The sequence below is a fragment of the Tachysurus fulvidraco genome, chromosome 17 (assembly GCF_022655615.1).
Source record: "Tachysurus fulvidraco isolate hzauxx_2018 chromosome 17, HZAU_PFXX_2.0, whole genome shotgun sequence".
NCBI lineage: Eukaryota > Metazoa > Chordata > Actinopteri > Siluriformes > Bagridae > Tachysurus > Tachysurus fulvidraco.
Window position 1 is genome coordinate 7,272,282 of NC_062534.1, and position 15,611 is coordinate 7,287,892.

General features: G+C 38.8%; 1 protein-coding gene across 2 annotated transcripts in view; it reads right to left on the reverse strand.

Moving 5' to 3' along the window:
* Positions 1 to 5,545: 5,545 nt before the first annotated feature.
* mgat4b (alpha-1,3-mannosyl-glycoprotein 4-beta-N-acetylglucosaminyltransferase B) overlaps positions 5,546 to 15,611 on the reverse strand; it is a 125,667-nt gene continuing 115,601 nt past the window's right edge. For both annotated transcript variants that reach the window (XM_047802411.1, XM_027154751.2), the window contains 3 exons: positions 11,186 to 11,273; positions 8,486 to 8,598; positions 5,546 to 6,245 (listed from right to left, as the gene is read on the reverse strand). In XM_047802411.1, coding sequence (XP_047658367.1) covers positions 6,222 to 6,245; positions 8,486 to 8,598; positions 11,186 to 11,273 — 225 coding nt within the window. In that variant the 3' untranslated portion in view covers positions 5,546 to 6,221. The remainder of the gene's footprint in view (positions 6,246 to 8,485; positions 8,599 to 11,185; positions 11,274 to 15,611) is intronic.

Consider the following 15,611-nt stretch of genomic DNA (forward strand, 5'->3'; position numbering starts at 1 on the left):
TGTCTAGTGGTCATGCTAGTAATGCTAGAAGCACTGAAATGAGGTGGGAAAAGTTGGTGTCATTTTGTGGTGTTGTAGGGAAAAATTCTTGAACCACTTTTTATCGTCTTCCTAGATTTTTCAAAGCTGTTTGCCTTAATCAAAAATCTTCTTGCGTATGTATAGAGTTGTGTGTTGTGAGAGACATGTTGCGCACACTCCACTGGAGAGTCATCTGTGTCAACATCTGCCCTTACACAAACATTAACAGACCTATGTTTTTCAATCCTCTAACAAAAGACTAAACTCATTTACATTTTCAAAGGGGACAAAGTTCACTCATTAGCATATGTGGTTACTGTAAACACTTAATGAAACCAAACTATTGATTTGTCATATACAAGTAACATGTTTATGTGTTTTAAAAGACTCCCTTAAAGAAATAAGATAAGATAAGATAAGATAAGATAAGATAAGATAAGATAAGATAAGGTGTACCTTTATTCATCCCACAATGGGGAAATTTCTCTGTTACAGCAGCAAATAGAAAGAAATGCAAATATATATATTATAAATATATATAATATATATATTATACAGTATATAAACAACACAATGTATAAACACAAAGACGAAAAATGTTCCAGTGTTTAGCAAACTAATCTCTATCCACCATATTACCATATTAGTATTGCGCATGCAGTTACCACGAACAAGATTTTCAACACGTTTCTCTGTAATGAGCAGATGCTTGTTTACTCCAAATATGCTTATAATTACAATCCAAGGGCAGTTGTTATATTCTATTATTAAAGATATGCAAATGAAAAAACACATTAAATTAAGGTCTATTTAGGAGCCACACATGCAAGAAAGTCAGATGACTGGGAAACTACAGCAGAAGTGTTCAGGAAGACAGGTAGGAAGGTGTTGGTGTGTCACCTGGAAGGAGTAAAGATGATAAGGAAGCATGGTGATGGAACAAGGAAGTACAGGAAAGCATTCAGTGGAAGAGGCTAGCTTAAAAGAAGTGGGACTTAGAAAGGGCCGGAGAAAATAAACATGATTACCAGGAATCTCAGCGCAGAGTGAAGAGCCACGTGTTAAAGGCCAAACAGAAAGTATACAATGAGTTGTATGCCAGGTTAGACCTGAGTGAAGGCAGGAAGGATTTGTATAGTTTAGCGAGATAGAGAGATAGAGATGGGAAGGATGTGCAACAGATAAGGGTGATTAAAGAAGATAGAGATGGAAAGGTGCTAACAGAAGATGAGAGTGTGCAAGATGAAGGGAGTATTTTGAGGACCCGATATTTAAAAACAAGGGAGATGTGCATAGTTGTAGCAACTACAGAGATATAAAGTGTAAAAGCCACACAATGAAGCTTGAAGCTAGGCTAAAAAGGAAGTGGATATTTGTGAGCAGCAGTATGGCTTCATGCCCAGAAAGAGCGCCTCTGATGCAATTTTTGCTCTGAGAATGTTAATGGAGAAGTACAGTGATGTTCAGAAGGCGTGACAAGGATGGACAGGATTAGGAAGGAGCACATCAGAGGGACAGCTCAGGTTGGCTGTTTTGGGGACAAGGCCAGAGAGGATAGATTGAGATGCTTTGTACAGAGGTTATATTGTTAGAAGGAGGTTGGAGATGGAGCTGCCAGGTAAGAGGTCAAGAGGAAGGCCAAAGAGGATGTGGATATGGATATGGATGTGTTAAACGAGGACATAAAATTAATTGGTGTGAGAGTAGAGGATGCTGAGGATAGAGTTAGGTGGAAACAGATGATTCGCTGTGGCGATCCCTAACGTGATAAGCTGAAAGTAGAAGAAGAAAGAAGGCATGAGAGAAAGTCTTACTCAGAGTTTTATAAAAGCTACTGGAAAAACAGGAGATACGGGAATTCTGCTTACTGAGCTTAACTCCACCATAACATTCACTTCCGCTCTACTGAAATGCAATATATTGATATTGTATTATTTTTTTGTATCCATGTGTATTAATTTTTCAGCCAAGATCTTTTAAAAATATTGCAGTGTAGGCCATGTTCATTAGCATTTTATATCATGTATGTGATATCTTCCCAGGTGTGCACTGTATGTCTGCTTACAAACCTGAAGAGGTAAGCTGTTCAGTATATCTTGCTTGACCTCTCTGGTTACTGAGTACCTGTAAGAAGCCCTGTACCAGCAGCAGAAACCTAACAACAAACATTTCAGCTCAGATCTTGATAAAAACAATCAAACGACTCTGTTCACACTTATGAAATAAACATGCAGTGGCTCAATTTCCTTTGTGAATCCACAAGACTCTTAAATAAAGAGCAACTGAAGTAAATGTGAATAAAATTCAAAACCGCACACAAGGAACATACTATTTCAAAGAATGATAGAGAACTTGACCATTGACCCGTAATTATCTATGTGGTTAATAATTCTAGCTTTCTGAAAAGATTGTATCTCTGATCATTTCTGAAAAAGAATCTCTATATATGGAACCATTAAGAATTTCCAAGACACAAACCAAGGACCTTTAAGTGATGCAAGATTAAACTTTTTTTTTTTTTTTTTTTAAATTAGAGCAAAAAAATAAAAACGTTTCTCACTGGTTGGTGCAACTAGAAAGAAAAAATCTGAAAAGAAACATTCTAGAGAGAGAGATTTGGTGTATGTAAATAAAATTCAACAGTGTACATATATCGCTGTATATGCATCGTATCATACAAGATAAAGAAGAAGCAGGGTGTTATTTGTGACTGATCACGTGCGCCCTACTACTGTCTTCTCTCCAATTGGTAGTCGCTGCACAAAGTCGCTCCATTTGCGTAATCTTGAACTTTGTCACCTCTCTAGCCACGCCCAATTCAATGGTCGCTCTCAGACATGTCGCAGGAAGACATCAGCGCTCAATTTATCTTGCTAGACAACACTACAAAAGCAATAGCACGGACAATAGCAATAATTTACTGGTAAAAACGCCCAGCTGTAATTAATTCAGCTTGCTAAAGTTATTGCAGTAAACAAACGTTTGTTCTCTTTTCCTATTGCAAACAGTTTGCTGTGGCAGAACAAAATTTTGTGCTTTTGAATTTGTGTGATTTTGTTACTGTTTATGTACAACTTACATGCAAGTGAAATGAGAAACACCAGTGACTTGTGAAGCAGAATAAAATAAAATAAAAAAGACCTACATTCTCAATGAAAAACAGGGCACTAAATAGAGATAAAGCCAAATCAACTCTCAGGATCGTTTCTGTGATGTTAGCAGTACAAATAAGGTTGATGGGCTATTGAAGATCATAATAATACATTTGATTAAATACTGGAACAAGTATAGCTGGAAATATCACATAATTGCTTGTAGTGGAGGAGCATAAAGCAGGTAACCACAGTGTCCACAAGGCGTAATGTAAACATATTCTTTGTTAGGTGTAATTACATACGCTATAATTTATTATACACTACATGGACAAACGTTTATGGATCTCTATCCGTAGTGCACTTGTGTCCTTGTTGAACATTCAGAACATTCTAGATTTAGTTGATGTTGGAATCATTCTGCACAGTGTGGATGTGGAAACTTGTGATCATTCTGCTATAAGAAATCTATAGTGAAAGCAGGCACTGATGTAGGATGTGGAGGTCTGGGTTCCAGTTCATCACAAAGGTGTTCAGTGGGACTGAAGTCAGGGACACTCAAGTTCGTCCACTCCATGTCTTCATGGAGCTTGCTTTGTGCACAGGGGAACTACCATGCTAGAACAGGGCAAATATTTTGGGAATTACTTCCATTAAAGTGAAAGCATAATATTACAGCATACAAATACATTGAAAACAATTTTGTGCTTCTAGTTTTGTGGTAGCAGTTTGGGGAGGAACCATGTAGGGGTGTGAAGAGGTATTCCCAGGTTTGGCCATAAAGTGTATCATGAGTAAAATAGTAAATCTAGCCGTCATATACACTCACCGGCCACTTTATTAGGTACACCTGTCCAACTGCTTGTTAACACAAATTTCTAATCAGCCAATCACATGGCAGCAACTCAATGCATTTAGGCATGTAGACATGGTCAAGACGATCTGCTGAAGTTCAAACCAAGCGTCAGAATGGGGAAGAAAGGTGATTTAAGTGACTTTGAACGTGGCATGGTTGTTGGTGCCAGAAGGGCTGGTCTGAGTATTTCAGAATCTGCTGATCTACTGGGATTTTCACACACGACCATCTCTAGGGTTTACAGAGAATGGTCCGAAAAAGAGAAAATATAAAGTGAGCGGCAGTTCTGTGGGTGCAAATGCCTTGTCGATGCCAGAGGTCAGAGGAGACTGGCCAGACTGGTTCGAGCTAATAGAAAGGCAACAGTAACTCAAATAACCACTCGTTACAACCGAAGTATGCAGAAGAGCACCTTGAGGCGGATGGGCTACAGCAGCAGAAGACCACAACGGGTGCCACTCCTGACAGCTAAGAACAGGAAACTGAGGCTACAATTCGCACAAGCTCACCAAAATTGGACAATAGAAGATTGGAAAAATGTTGCCTGGTCTGATGAGTCTCGATTTCTGCTGCGACATTTGGATGATAGGGTCAGAATTTGGCGTCAACATGAAAGCATGGATCCATCCTGCCTTGTATCAATGATTCATGCTGCTGGTGGTGGTGTAATGGTGTGGGGGATATTTTCTTGGCACACTTTGGGCCCATTAGTACCAGTTGAGCATCGTGTCAACACCACAGGCTACTTCCAGCAGGAAAACATGCCATGTCATAAAGCGCAAATCATCTCAGACTGGTTTCTTGAACATGACAATGAGTTCACTGTACTCAAATGGCCTCCACAGTCACCAGATCTCAGTCCAATAGAGCACCTTTGGGATGTGGTGGAACGGGAGATTCGCATCATGGATGTGCAGCCGACAAATCTGCAGCAAGTGCGTGATGCCATCATGTCAATATCGACCAAAATCTCTGAGGAATGTTTCCAGTACCTTGTTTAATCTATGACACGAAGGATTAAGGCAGTTCTGAAGGCAAAAGGGGGTCCAACTCGGTACTAGAATGGTGTACCTAATAAAATGGCCGGTGAGGGTATAAAAGCCAGAAAAAAACAGAGCTGTCTTAAATAATAAATGTTATAAAAGAAAGTTACACAGTGGTGAATGCAGAATGTGTCAATTAATAATAGCACTTAATTATCAGCAGAGAAACATAAATGATAACTGAACAAAATATTAGTGAAAAAATACAAAACAAGAGCAGATTTCTGAAGATTATGATCCGTTTTCAGAATTAGATTTTAGCTGTTTGACATATACAACATACCAAAGTGATCATAATGCTGTGATAATGCTGCATATATTCTACCGTTTCTAACTAAATCTCTTAGCAGCTCAACATGGAAGCTTTTAGCTTTATCTCACATTAAAGAAAACAGAGACAACAAAAAAGGAAGCTTTCAGGCTTGACCGAACCCTCATTTACAATTTCATATCAAATCTTCTTGCTCTGCTTTTATTTGTTCATGTGAGAGATTGTGTAGTTTATAAGTAAAACAGACTTTCAACACACAGGCTGTCAGAAATGTTTTTTTTTTTTATTTCCTTTTATAGCTTGTAATATTTGTAGCCATAATCCATGAGGCTGACTTTGGTCAATCACTATTAACCTCTGCACATACAAACACACATTTATGACAATCATATCTATGTGTGTATTCTTAACATGTGCAAGTATCATAAGATCTACACTTGTTTTGAAATAGCAAACCCTGCACCTAAAAATATTTGCCCACAAAAATGATAGCAGAAATTAAAACTTTGCAAATCAAAATTTATACAGTCCTCAAAAAAAAAAAAGAAAAAGAAAAAAAAAAAAAAAAAAGCAGCATTTTCAAGGCTATAAAATTTTTTCAGTACGCCAAAGGGCAAGAGAGTCTCCATCTGGTGTGCTCACAGACAAATAGACCAGTGTGATTACACTCACTGAACCAGGAGCCATGTATATACACATAAATACAGTTTATTATGCAGTTTATACAGCGGCGTCTATCCGTCACCAGCAGCTTGGCTGTGCGTGTTCTGGTGCCTTCACTTCACTGCGAGTGCGAGCTTCACTGCTGAACCATAATGAAGCAACTTCTGGCCACCAGACGGTGCTGATGGACTGAGCTGAAAGAAACGCTGTGCCGATGCTGAGGGTCCTGCACCACACAGGTCCAGCAAAACCTTGTGGAGCAGAAGGAGGTGTCGTCACTCTGCTTTCTTAATGAAAATCTAAGTAGAAAAAAAGTTGAATATTAAATAAATAGCAATAAATACCACTACCACCACCACCACCAACAAAAACAACAACACCCTTATAATAAAAACCTGTATGTCATATTACTTATTAAGCTGCACCTATCATTTTTATTTTGTTTTGTTTTTTTAAAAAGCAAAATTATATCTAAAATAATTAATAAATAATATAAAAGAAATAAAACAAGCCTTCATTTTATTTAATTACGTTGTACAAAAGCGCTGCCTAATTCTGTAACCTGATTGGTTAGGATTTAGGATCAGCAGCTCAGACAGCAGTGCTGGCTGTAATTTATATGTATAATAACACTCAGTATAATGTTATTGTATCTATACTGCAGACCACTGAGGGGGATTTGTAAAGCATACATGATCGAAAAATGATAAACACACTTTTAAGTAATTTAACAAAGGAAAGTGATGTTTATTTAACGTTTATGGAAGGAGTCTCCAGTGTCTGTATATTTTCTGCCATTAGGAAGTTTTTGTTCTTTCCATTTCTCAATAATATAACAATCATTTTTTTCTGTATAATTAACTTGACACGAGAGAGAAAAGGGGATGCTGAAGATAATAAATGGTTGGCAATTTGCTGTGATATTACCACAACACACATTTGAGGACATGCTTTAATATCATGAAATGTTCCACGTAGGGTGATGACGGTAACTCCACTTTGCATCGGACCACATGACATCACACTGTTATTGATTGTTTTCCTCCACCAGTGCACCCCTAAAAGTTTAGTCCTTACTTTAAATCTGAAAGCTACTTTGATAATGGAAAACTTACATGTAGCCTACATTTCCAACAAAAAGTGCAATGGAGACTGACTGATAAGCTAAAGCAGACTAAACACAGAGTAATGGTTATTGAATGAATTATGAATACACTAATTTGCACTAAGAGATATTTATCATTTTTGTATTTTTTTTTTACTTGAAAGCCTTTCAGACTTCGGCCATTTCTCAGTATATAAACACAAAGACTGCACTCTTTATTTTTCCCTACAATCTTGTCTTCTGTGAAATCTCTCATGCATCTTTAAGCTCTGGTGCACATGTGTGTCACAGCTTTGTGGTCTGAACAGATTTGAATTCATTGCTGTTCAATGGTGTGAAGTTAGCTTCAAAGATGCTGCTTCTTGCCATTATAACAGCAGCGCTGGCACTCGTGTCCCAACTTTAACTGTGTTTCCCATCCCTGCCTTTGGGTCACTAATTACAAGCTGCTTAACAGAGACAAGCTGTTTCTATGCTACACAGATATCTGCATTTATTTTTCATTAAACATATACTTTTTATGTGAGGATCAATTATGTAAAGCCATGATTCTCTAAGTGGTTTTTCCACCACAATCATATGAATCATGAACTACTACCAAGGTTGTTATGGCTATTATGTAAGGATTATATTTGTTATAATTTGATTATATCTGATTATATTAGACTCATTATCTGGCCACTTGTAAAGGGTTAATTCAAGAACAACAAAAAAACAAGTATAAATAAAATGAACTTTGACTACACCAGGAAGTGCTGTTAATATGACACGTATGTTTAAAATCTACATCTGGATGAGTGGAAAGTTCACTAATAAAAAAAAGACTCTCATGGCTCAAATAAATATATATGATGTTCTTTAATTGCCCTGTGGTTCTTGATTCTTTTTTAGGTGCTTGGAAATTCTTTTACTTTGAAAGAATGCACAAAGTATAAGCTCCAAAAAAATAGCATCAAATTGACTTAATATTAATATTTCATCATTAATAATAATAATAATAATAATAATAGTAATCCCCCATTACCAGCTTGCACGTTTTAAAAATCTTTATCATGTTAAAATTATAGTAACAATTTAAATATTGTCCACCTGTCCATTTTTGCACCACTTATCCCACACAGGGTTGTGAGAGCCTGGGTTCTAATCCCAGGGTCATGGGGCGTTAGACAGAGGACACTCTGAACAAGGGGATATCCCATCACAGTGCAGAATCTCTATCACTCACACACATACTCACTCATTGGGGACAATTCAGAGATGCATGCCTTTGTACTTGGCAAGGAAGTTGGAGCATACAAACTCCATGCACATGGGGCACACATTCACACCAACCCAGCAGGCGTGAGGCAAAAGTGCTAACCACTTGTGCACGGTGCCATATAAACTTTCCTTTAAGTGTCATTTATAACTTATCACGTGTATTCATTAGCCTACCTCGCTGAGAATCACCCACACCGGTGAGTCGGTGAGCACAGAAAGCCGCATGGCCTCCAGTGGCCCGAACGAGGCCTCCACCTCCCCTTCTGCGATACCTTTCTGAAACTGACCTACAGACACAGAAAGAAATCAACAACTGTTCCTGCAACCAGAGGAGTCAAAATGACACCTTCAATAACATAGAGTACTGAACTTTACCATTCCTTATCATCCTAATTCATATACATTTACTACTGTTAGCCTAGAAAGATGCATGTTGTATAACGGGACATTTTAAGATACACTGTATATCCAGGAGAAATATACAAGTTATATGTACAAAAGTTACAACAAGGTAGAGTTTAGTACCTACCAGTACCTACTATTTTAATATATTAAATGCAGCATACAGCATATTAATGATTAGCCAGTACTGCTTACTAGATTCTCACTGTAGGATAAGGTGCTTCCTCTTAGAACTCTCTAAAAGTTGTTTTTTTATGCTCATTAATGAATACTTATCCGATCTTAGGGAAGCAGCACAATGCATAAAATCAGGCAGCTACAAATAAAGAACTTTTGTTAATTTTAATGTTTACATCAAACATTTTGGGGCAGTCGTGGCACCAAAGCACTTGAGCACTTGAGCAAGGCACCAAACCCCCCAACTGCTCCCCGGCTACAGTGGAAACATGTTTGTCAAAACTCGACAGAAAAAGATTCCAGGCACCGTTCCTATTAAACTGGCCAGGGAATGTATTTATTTTATTTTTTTTACTGTCAAACACTTTGAGGTACTTCCATTTAGTTCAGTGAAATTTAGGGAAAGAAACTAGCACATTTCTTACACAGACTTTTGTCAGATTGCTAAAATTGTATTTACTGAACCAACAACAAACACTTGTGAAGCTGAAGACGTAACATCTGTCATTCTATAATTGCTGCTTCGACACATCGGTTTTCAGCAGAATGTTGTATTTTGGGGTGATAATTTCATGTCAACACCATTTTTCCTTTTTAGTTCTAAACAGTAAGAAACGGATACATGTAAAGTGCTTGATGAGGTGTGCGTTTGGATGAAGTGCTGGAATTGAGTTGTAGTTTCACTGGAGTTGGTACTGATGCCCAGAGCATCTGCATGTCTAATGGAACAGAATACAGACACCAGGCCAGATACCGCTGCCTCATAAAGACTCACATTAATTGATTTCGTTGAGCTTTATATCGATCTTGAGGCTAAAATGAATTTATAAATAAGACTGAATGAATATTATATAAAGTGGATACATTTATAATGGAACTCAGGGAACCTTCATCCTCCTGTGTGATACACGCAATGTCTTCAGTGCCATGGTGTGATGTCACCATGTATGTTCTCTCTGTGCCCTCTCTGTGTGTTTCCTCCAGGTTCTCTGGTTTTTCTTCACCACACAAAAACATAGCTGACTAGTCTACTCTACAGCAAATTACCTCTAGGTGTGAATAAGTGTATTTGGTAGCCTGTAGTGGACTGGCATCCCATTCAGGGTGCATTCAAGCCATGTCTAGCATTTTAGAAAAAGGCTTTAGATCCACAGTGACCCTGTCCTGAAGATAAAGAGCTTATTGATGAAGAATGAATAAGTTTAATAAGTTTAGACTTTTTAGGGCGCATCAGGATACAAGTGGTCAAGCTGAATGTGGATAAAAGAGAAGAGGAAGCATGAAATCCATAAAGAAAATCCTCTCATAAGGTTCACAACATATCATCTGAGAAGGTTTAACCTTGAGGTTACATAAACTATGTATTCTCTATGTTTTCTTTGTGGATGTACATATACTATGGATGCATGCTTAGGGTCAGTATCCTGCTTGAAAATGCGGTTCAGTTGTGACCAAGTTGTAAACTTTCTGGCCATTGGATTGAATGATTTTCGCAGTAATTCTGAACTTTACACAACATGTCGCTACCACTCCCATGCACAATTAGGATGGGGTTCTTCAAATTAAAAGCCTCACCCTTTTCCCTCTATACATAGTAATCATTACTGATCACTGTTCATCAACTAACAGACAGCTACATTTTTGTTTCGTATGACCAGAGAACAATCCTCCAAATGGCTGGTGATCGCCTGCTAGCTGCAGCCTGGCTTATTTATGCTGGACTTAGTGACCATTTCCTTGCATGTCAGCCTTTCTGAGCTTTCCAATGTAGGACTTTTTATGGTGGACAAACATACTTTGGTTCCTGATGTCTCCAACAACTTCAACAGTTCATTTGTTGTTTTCTTGGTGATTACAGTAGCTGAACCTATTGGACCAAAGTGGACCTATTGGACTTCTTTCCAGAACGATATAGTGTCTGTGTGCTCTCAAGATATTTATATACTATTGTAATGATAATTGTGGTACCTTGTGGTACAAATTAAGATTTTCCAAAACTTGTGGAATTTCGATGTTTGTATTTTCATATTTAAAAAGCTTAAGAGCAAATGTATTGTATGATAACATGAAATGCATGGAGTTGTAAAAATCTAAGACCCCTTGGTGTGTGTAAACATTGTTTTGCCTTTATGTAATTAAATTAAATAATTAAATATCAGATGAGATGTCATACCATGGAACAGTTTGTACTGTAAAATTGTATGTTAAAATGTTAATGTTATTCCAGTATACAAAATCCGTTCCAAATCGACACCGTTTTAATCTGTAACCATTCAGCATTCAGCAGCGTCTCACCTATTCTAATGAAGCCGTCCTCTGTGCGCTGGTACTTTGGGGTTCTCTCCTTCTCCTCTTTCAAAGCCTCTTTTTCAGACTGAATATTCTGAAAAGCAAAATATACATATATATATATATATAGTTATACTACTTTACACAACAACACGGCTGAATTGTCAATACTGATGAGTAAGAAGGTGTGGATTTTTTTTAATTACAGCAGTGCTGCCTTCATGGCGAATGCTCCACGTGACCGGAGCATAAACCGACACAAACCTGTTCCACAGACATCACTCTAGCACCATGTGTGAATATTTTCCTGAAACAGCATGTAACAACAGGTACGATTTTCAATTCCTTGTGCTGAGTCACAAACCGCTTCAAGCACCTCACACTCCACATAGAAACGTGCTGATATTTATATGAATGTGTCTCTCCTGACCCAGAGTATAATAGTGCTCTTGTGTGGTGGGTTTGTGTGTTTTCCTTTAAAAAGAAGCAGGAACAGGTTTGGATTTCTTGCTCCTGCCAGGGTGAAATGGTAAAATGGATAAGGAGAAAACACTGCGTCTCTGCTCCACAGAAGCAAACCGAAGGCCCCAGCGACAGCACAGAAATGAGATGGTGTGTTTGTGTGTCTGTCCAGGGCTGCATTACGCTGCTGATCCCCACAATCCCTTGCTGCATTCAGACTGGGAGATGTCTTTATCCTCTGTTCACTCCACCTGTCACTTGCTGGAATGTGGCAAATATGACCACAGGACTTCTCTTCAAACTACCTCAGAAAGCAACACACACACTTTTCCCCCCATAATAAAAACAGATATTTCTAACCAGGCAGGGACATTTGTTATCCCCCAGATATAACACACACACACACACACACACACACACACACACACACACACACACACACACACACACACACACACACACACACACACACACACACACACACACACACCCCTACTAAATTGTCCTTCCAAAAAACTCCAGTAAATCTCTTGGGAGCTGCAGAAGGAGTGATGAGAAAAAAGCAAAGGAGGAGGAGATAAAGAATAACAGATACAAAGAATGCAGGAAGCAGCAAAAAAAGAAGAAGAAATATGGGCTAGAGGGAGGAAGAAAAAAAAAGAGATGACGAGAGAGACAGAGAGATGTTTGGGGCCAAAATGTTGGTTGTTCTTTGAAAATCCGGGCATTAATCTTGCAGGGAAGCTTTTGTATCAACGATAAGCCTAAATCACAACCAAACTCCATCCTTCTCTTCGGCTTGCCAATAAAATATCTTCCAAAAGCAGACACATGCTCACACAGAGCATGACGATTCACCATCGAACACTACACCACAGGACAACCTTCCAGCTATAAAACACAAAAATGGTTTATCTCCAGCTGTTGCCTCTCATTTTCCTGCACCGGGCCATGTGATTAGCTGAAAGTGTAGGAGTGAAAGGATAAATAGTTCGCAAAAGAAAAGCACAGGAACTTGTTCCGCTCTGCCTGACACTTACATTCTTCCGCTTCTTTAATACTCAAAAGAAGTGAAACAACTTTTTCAATCCGAGATCTTTTTAATCTCACCTCAGACGAGCTGCCAGGACGTCTTAAATCGCCTACACCGACAAAAGATTCTGCGAACTACGACATGTCGGAAGTGACCTGGCCATTAGAAATGCAATTACAGTTGGAACACAATCATCAGCACTGGTTTTCAGAGAGAAACGGCCCACACAGGAAACTGTGCAGCTTCACAAAGAGCTCACATTGATTAGAGAAGAAGACATCCATTCAGCTCTTCACAAAATGAAGCTGGTATCTGACTCATAGATTTTTGCCTGTACTGTAGATGCAATTATACAGCCGATTTAGAAGGAAAAAAACAAAAACATTTTTTAGCGTTTTTAAACAAACAGAAGACGTTTGACTTCACATTATAAGCCTAGAGCCAAAAGAATTACTAGCATGTTTCATGAAAAGGAGTAAATCTTAATATACACAATAACCATAGTCATATTTTAAGAGTAAAAACATACAGTAACCTTTTTATAGATTTAACTAATTACTTTTTTCAGACATAAACCATTTTGTTGAGTTGTCTTCTACAGAACAGGAGCAGTGGATATTTGTTGAAGCTTGGCCTGCAGAAAATAAAAGCTCTGAACCGTCCATGATGTCTAACAAGGTTAAAGTGGGACGAAGCCTTTGGACGTCCACTGAGCCGAGGCCGACTCTAAGAATCCTGAGACATCACCAGTTAGACTCTGTGATACTAAGGAGATCCATGATCCTTACATCAATACAACATTTAACTGACTGTATATTACAATCCCACCCCCAGTGTCACCCATATGAGGATGGGTTCCCCCTTGAGTCCGGTTCCTCTCAAGGTTTCTTCCTTTACCAATTTAAGGGAGTTTTTCCTTGCCACTGCTGCCTGAGTCACCTCAGACTTGCTTACACATTGTGAACTATATATATATATCTAATAATAATCTAGAATTTTTATTCTGTTAATTCTTATTTCTTTTATTATTCGTTATTTCCTTTATCATTAATTATGTTTACCTTCTGCTCTATGTTTATGTTCTGTAAAGCTGCTTTGAGACATCATGACATCATGATCAAAATCATGATGCTTCAGTTAGTGTTTGCATCAAACATCAGCATGAAGATTGAAGATAGTGTGATCTCTGTGACTTTGATCATGACCATCGATGTTGATGTTGATGCACATGACAGCCTTTAGAGTTTACAGAGAATGATGGGAAAAACATCCGGTGTGTTGAGGGTCTGCAGGCTGAAACACCTTGCTGATGAGAGAGATCAGAGAAGAATGAACTGACTGGTCTGAGCTGGCATGGAAGACCGTAGTAACTCAAATAATCACTCTTTACATCTCTGGTGAGCAGAAATGCATCTCGGAATCCACAACACATCGAACATTATTTTGGTGGAGGAGCTACAACAATATCTAGTTCCACTCCTGTCAGCCAAGAACAGGAATCTGAGGACACCATGATGAGCTAGTTTATGAGTTACACAATTCTAAATAATTTATATTCTCACTTTCCGATGTCACCCAAATGAAGATGGGTTCCCTTTTGGGTCTGTTTCCTCTCAAGGTTTCTTCCTTATACCATTTAACAATGAGTTTTTCCTTGCCACAGTCGCCTCAGGCTTGCTCATTAGGGATAAATACAACATTTTTTTTATTTTAATTTATTTATGTTCTGTAAAACTAGTTTGAGACAATGTCCGTTGTTAAAAGTGCTATACAAATAAAACTGAATTGAATTGAATGTGGGTGAGTCTATGCCATTCCAGGAGTGGAATCTGATGTGGTCTTCTGCTGTCGTAGGTCATCCAGCTCAAGGTTCGACGTGTTGTCAGTTCTGAGCCGCTTTTCTGCTCACCAGAGTTACTTTCTCCTTCTTGGCAGCTTGAAACATTCTGGACATCTGCCGTCTTTTAGACAGGAGTTGAACCCGATGTTGTCTTCTGCTGTTGAGTAACTTCTCAAACTTCTCAGGCTTTCACAAAAGCACCACACAATTCCTGGTGGTGTGATGCACCTCAACGCTATAACTTAAGCACAAGGTGCATCTTCAGTCCGCCTCACAGGATCTGGCTGACTGTAGACATAATGTTTACTAGGTGGATTAATTAACATGGACAGATGACAGATGATCATTTCAGAATAAACACTCCTATAAGTAACAGTCACGTCATGGTTAATCGTATCAAGAGAAAAAGGGATGCTAGCCAAACTGAAATGCGTGATGTGAGGTCTAAAGGACCACATCATCACTGAAAGCCTGGCAAACAAAACGCTGACTGTTTGTCGAGGGCGTAAACACAGTGTGCTGCCACATCATTCATCTATCTTAGTTTGCACTTAATTAGCTAACCAGCTCACAATAAGTCATAAGTTCCATTCATTCATTCATTCATTCATTTTCTACCGCTTATCCGAAGTACGGGGTCATGGGGTGCCTGTGCCTATCTCAGGCATCATCGGGCATCAAGGCAGGATACACCCTGGACGGAGTGCCAACCCATCACAGTTCACACAAACACTCTCATTCACTCACACACTCACACACTACAGACAATTTTCCAGAGATACCAATCAACCTACCATGCATGTCTTTGGACCGGGGGAGGAAACCGGAGTACCTGGAGGAAACCCCCGAGGCACGGGGAGAACATGCAAACTCCACACACACAAGGCAGAGGCAGGAATCGAACCCCCAACCCTGGAGTTGTGAGGCAAACGTGCTAACCACTAAGCCACCGTGCCCCCCCTTCCCCCCATTAAGTTCCAATAGCTACTTTTTATTTATTTATTATTGATTATGGCTGACTAAAACTCTGTATTGTGAATCACATCAGAGCTTTGACTTGTCCACAGGGCTACTGAAGATTTGTCCAGCACTGTATA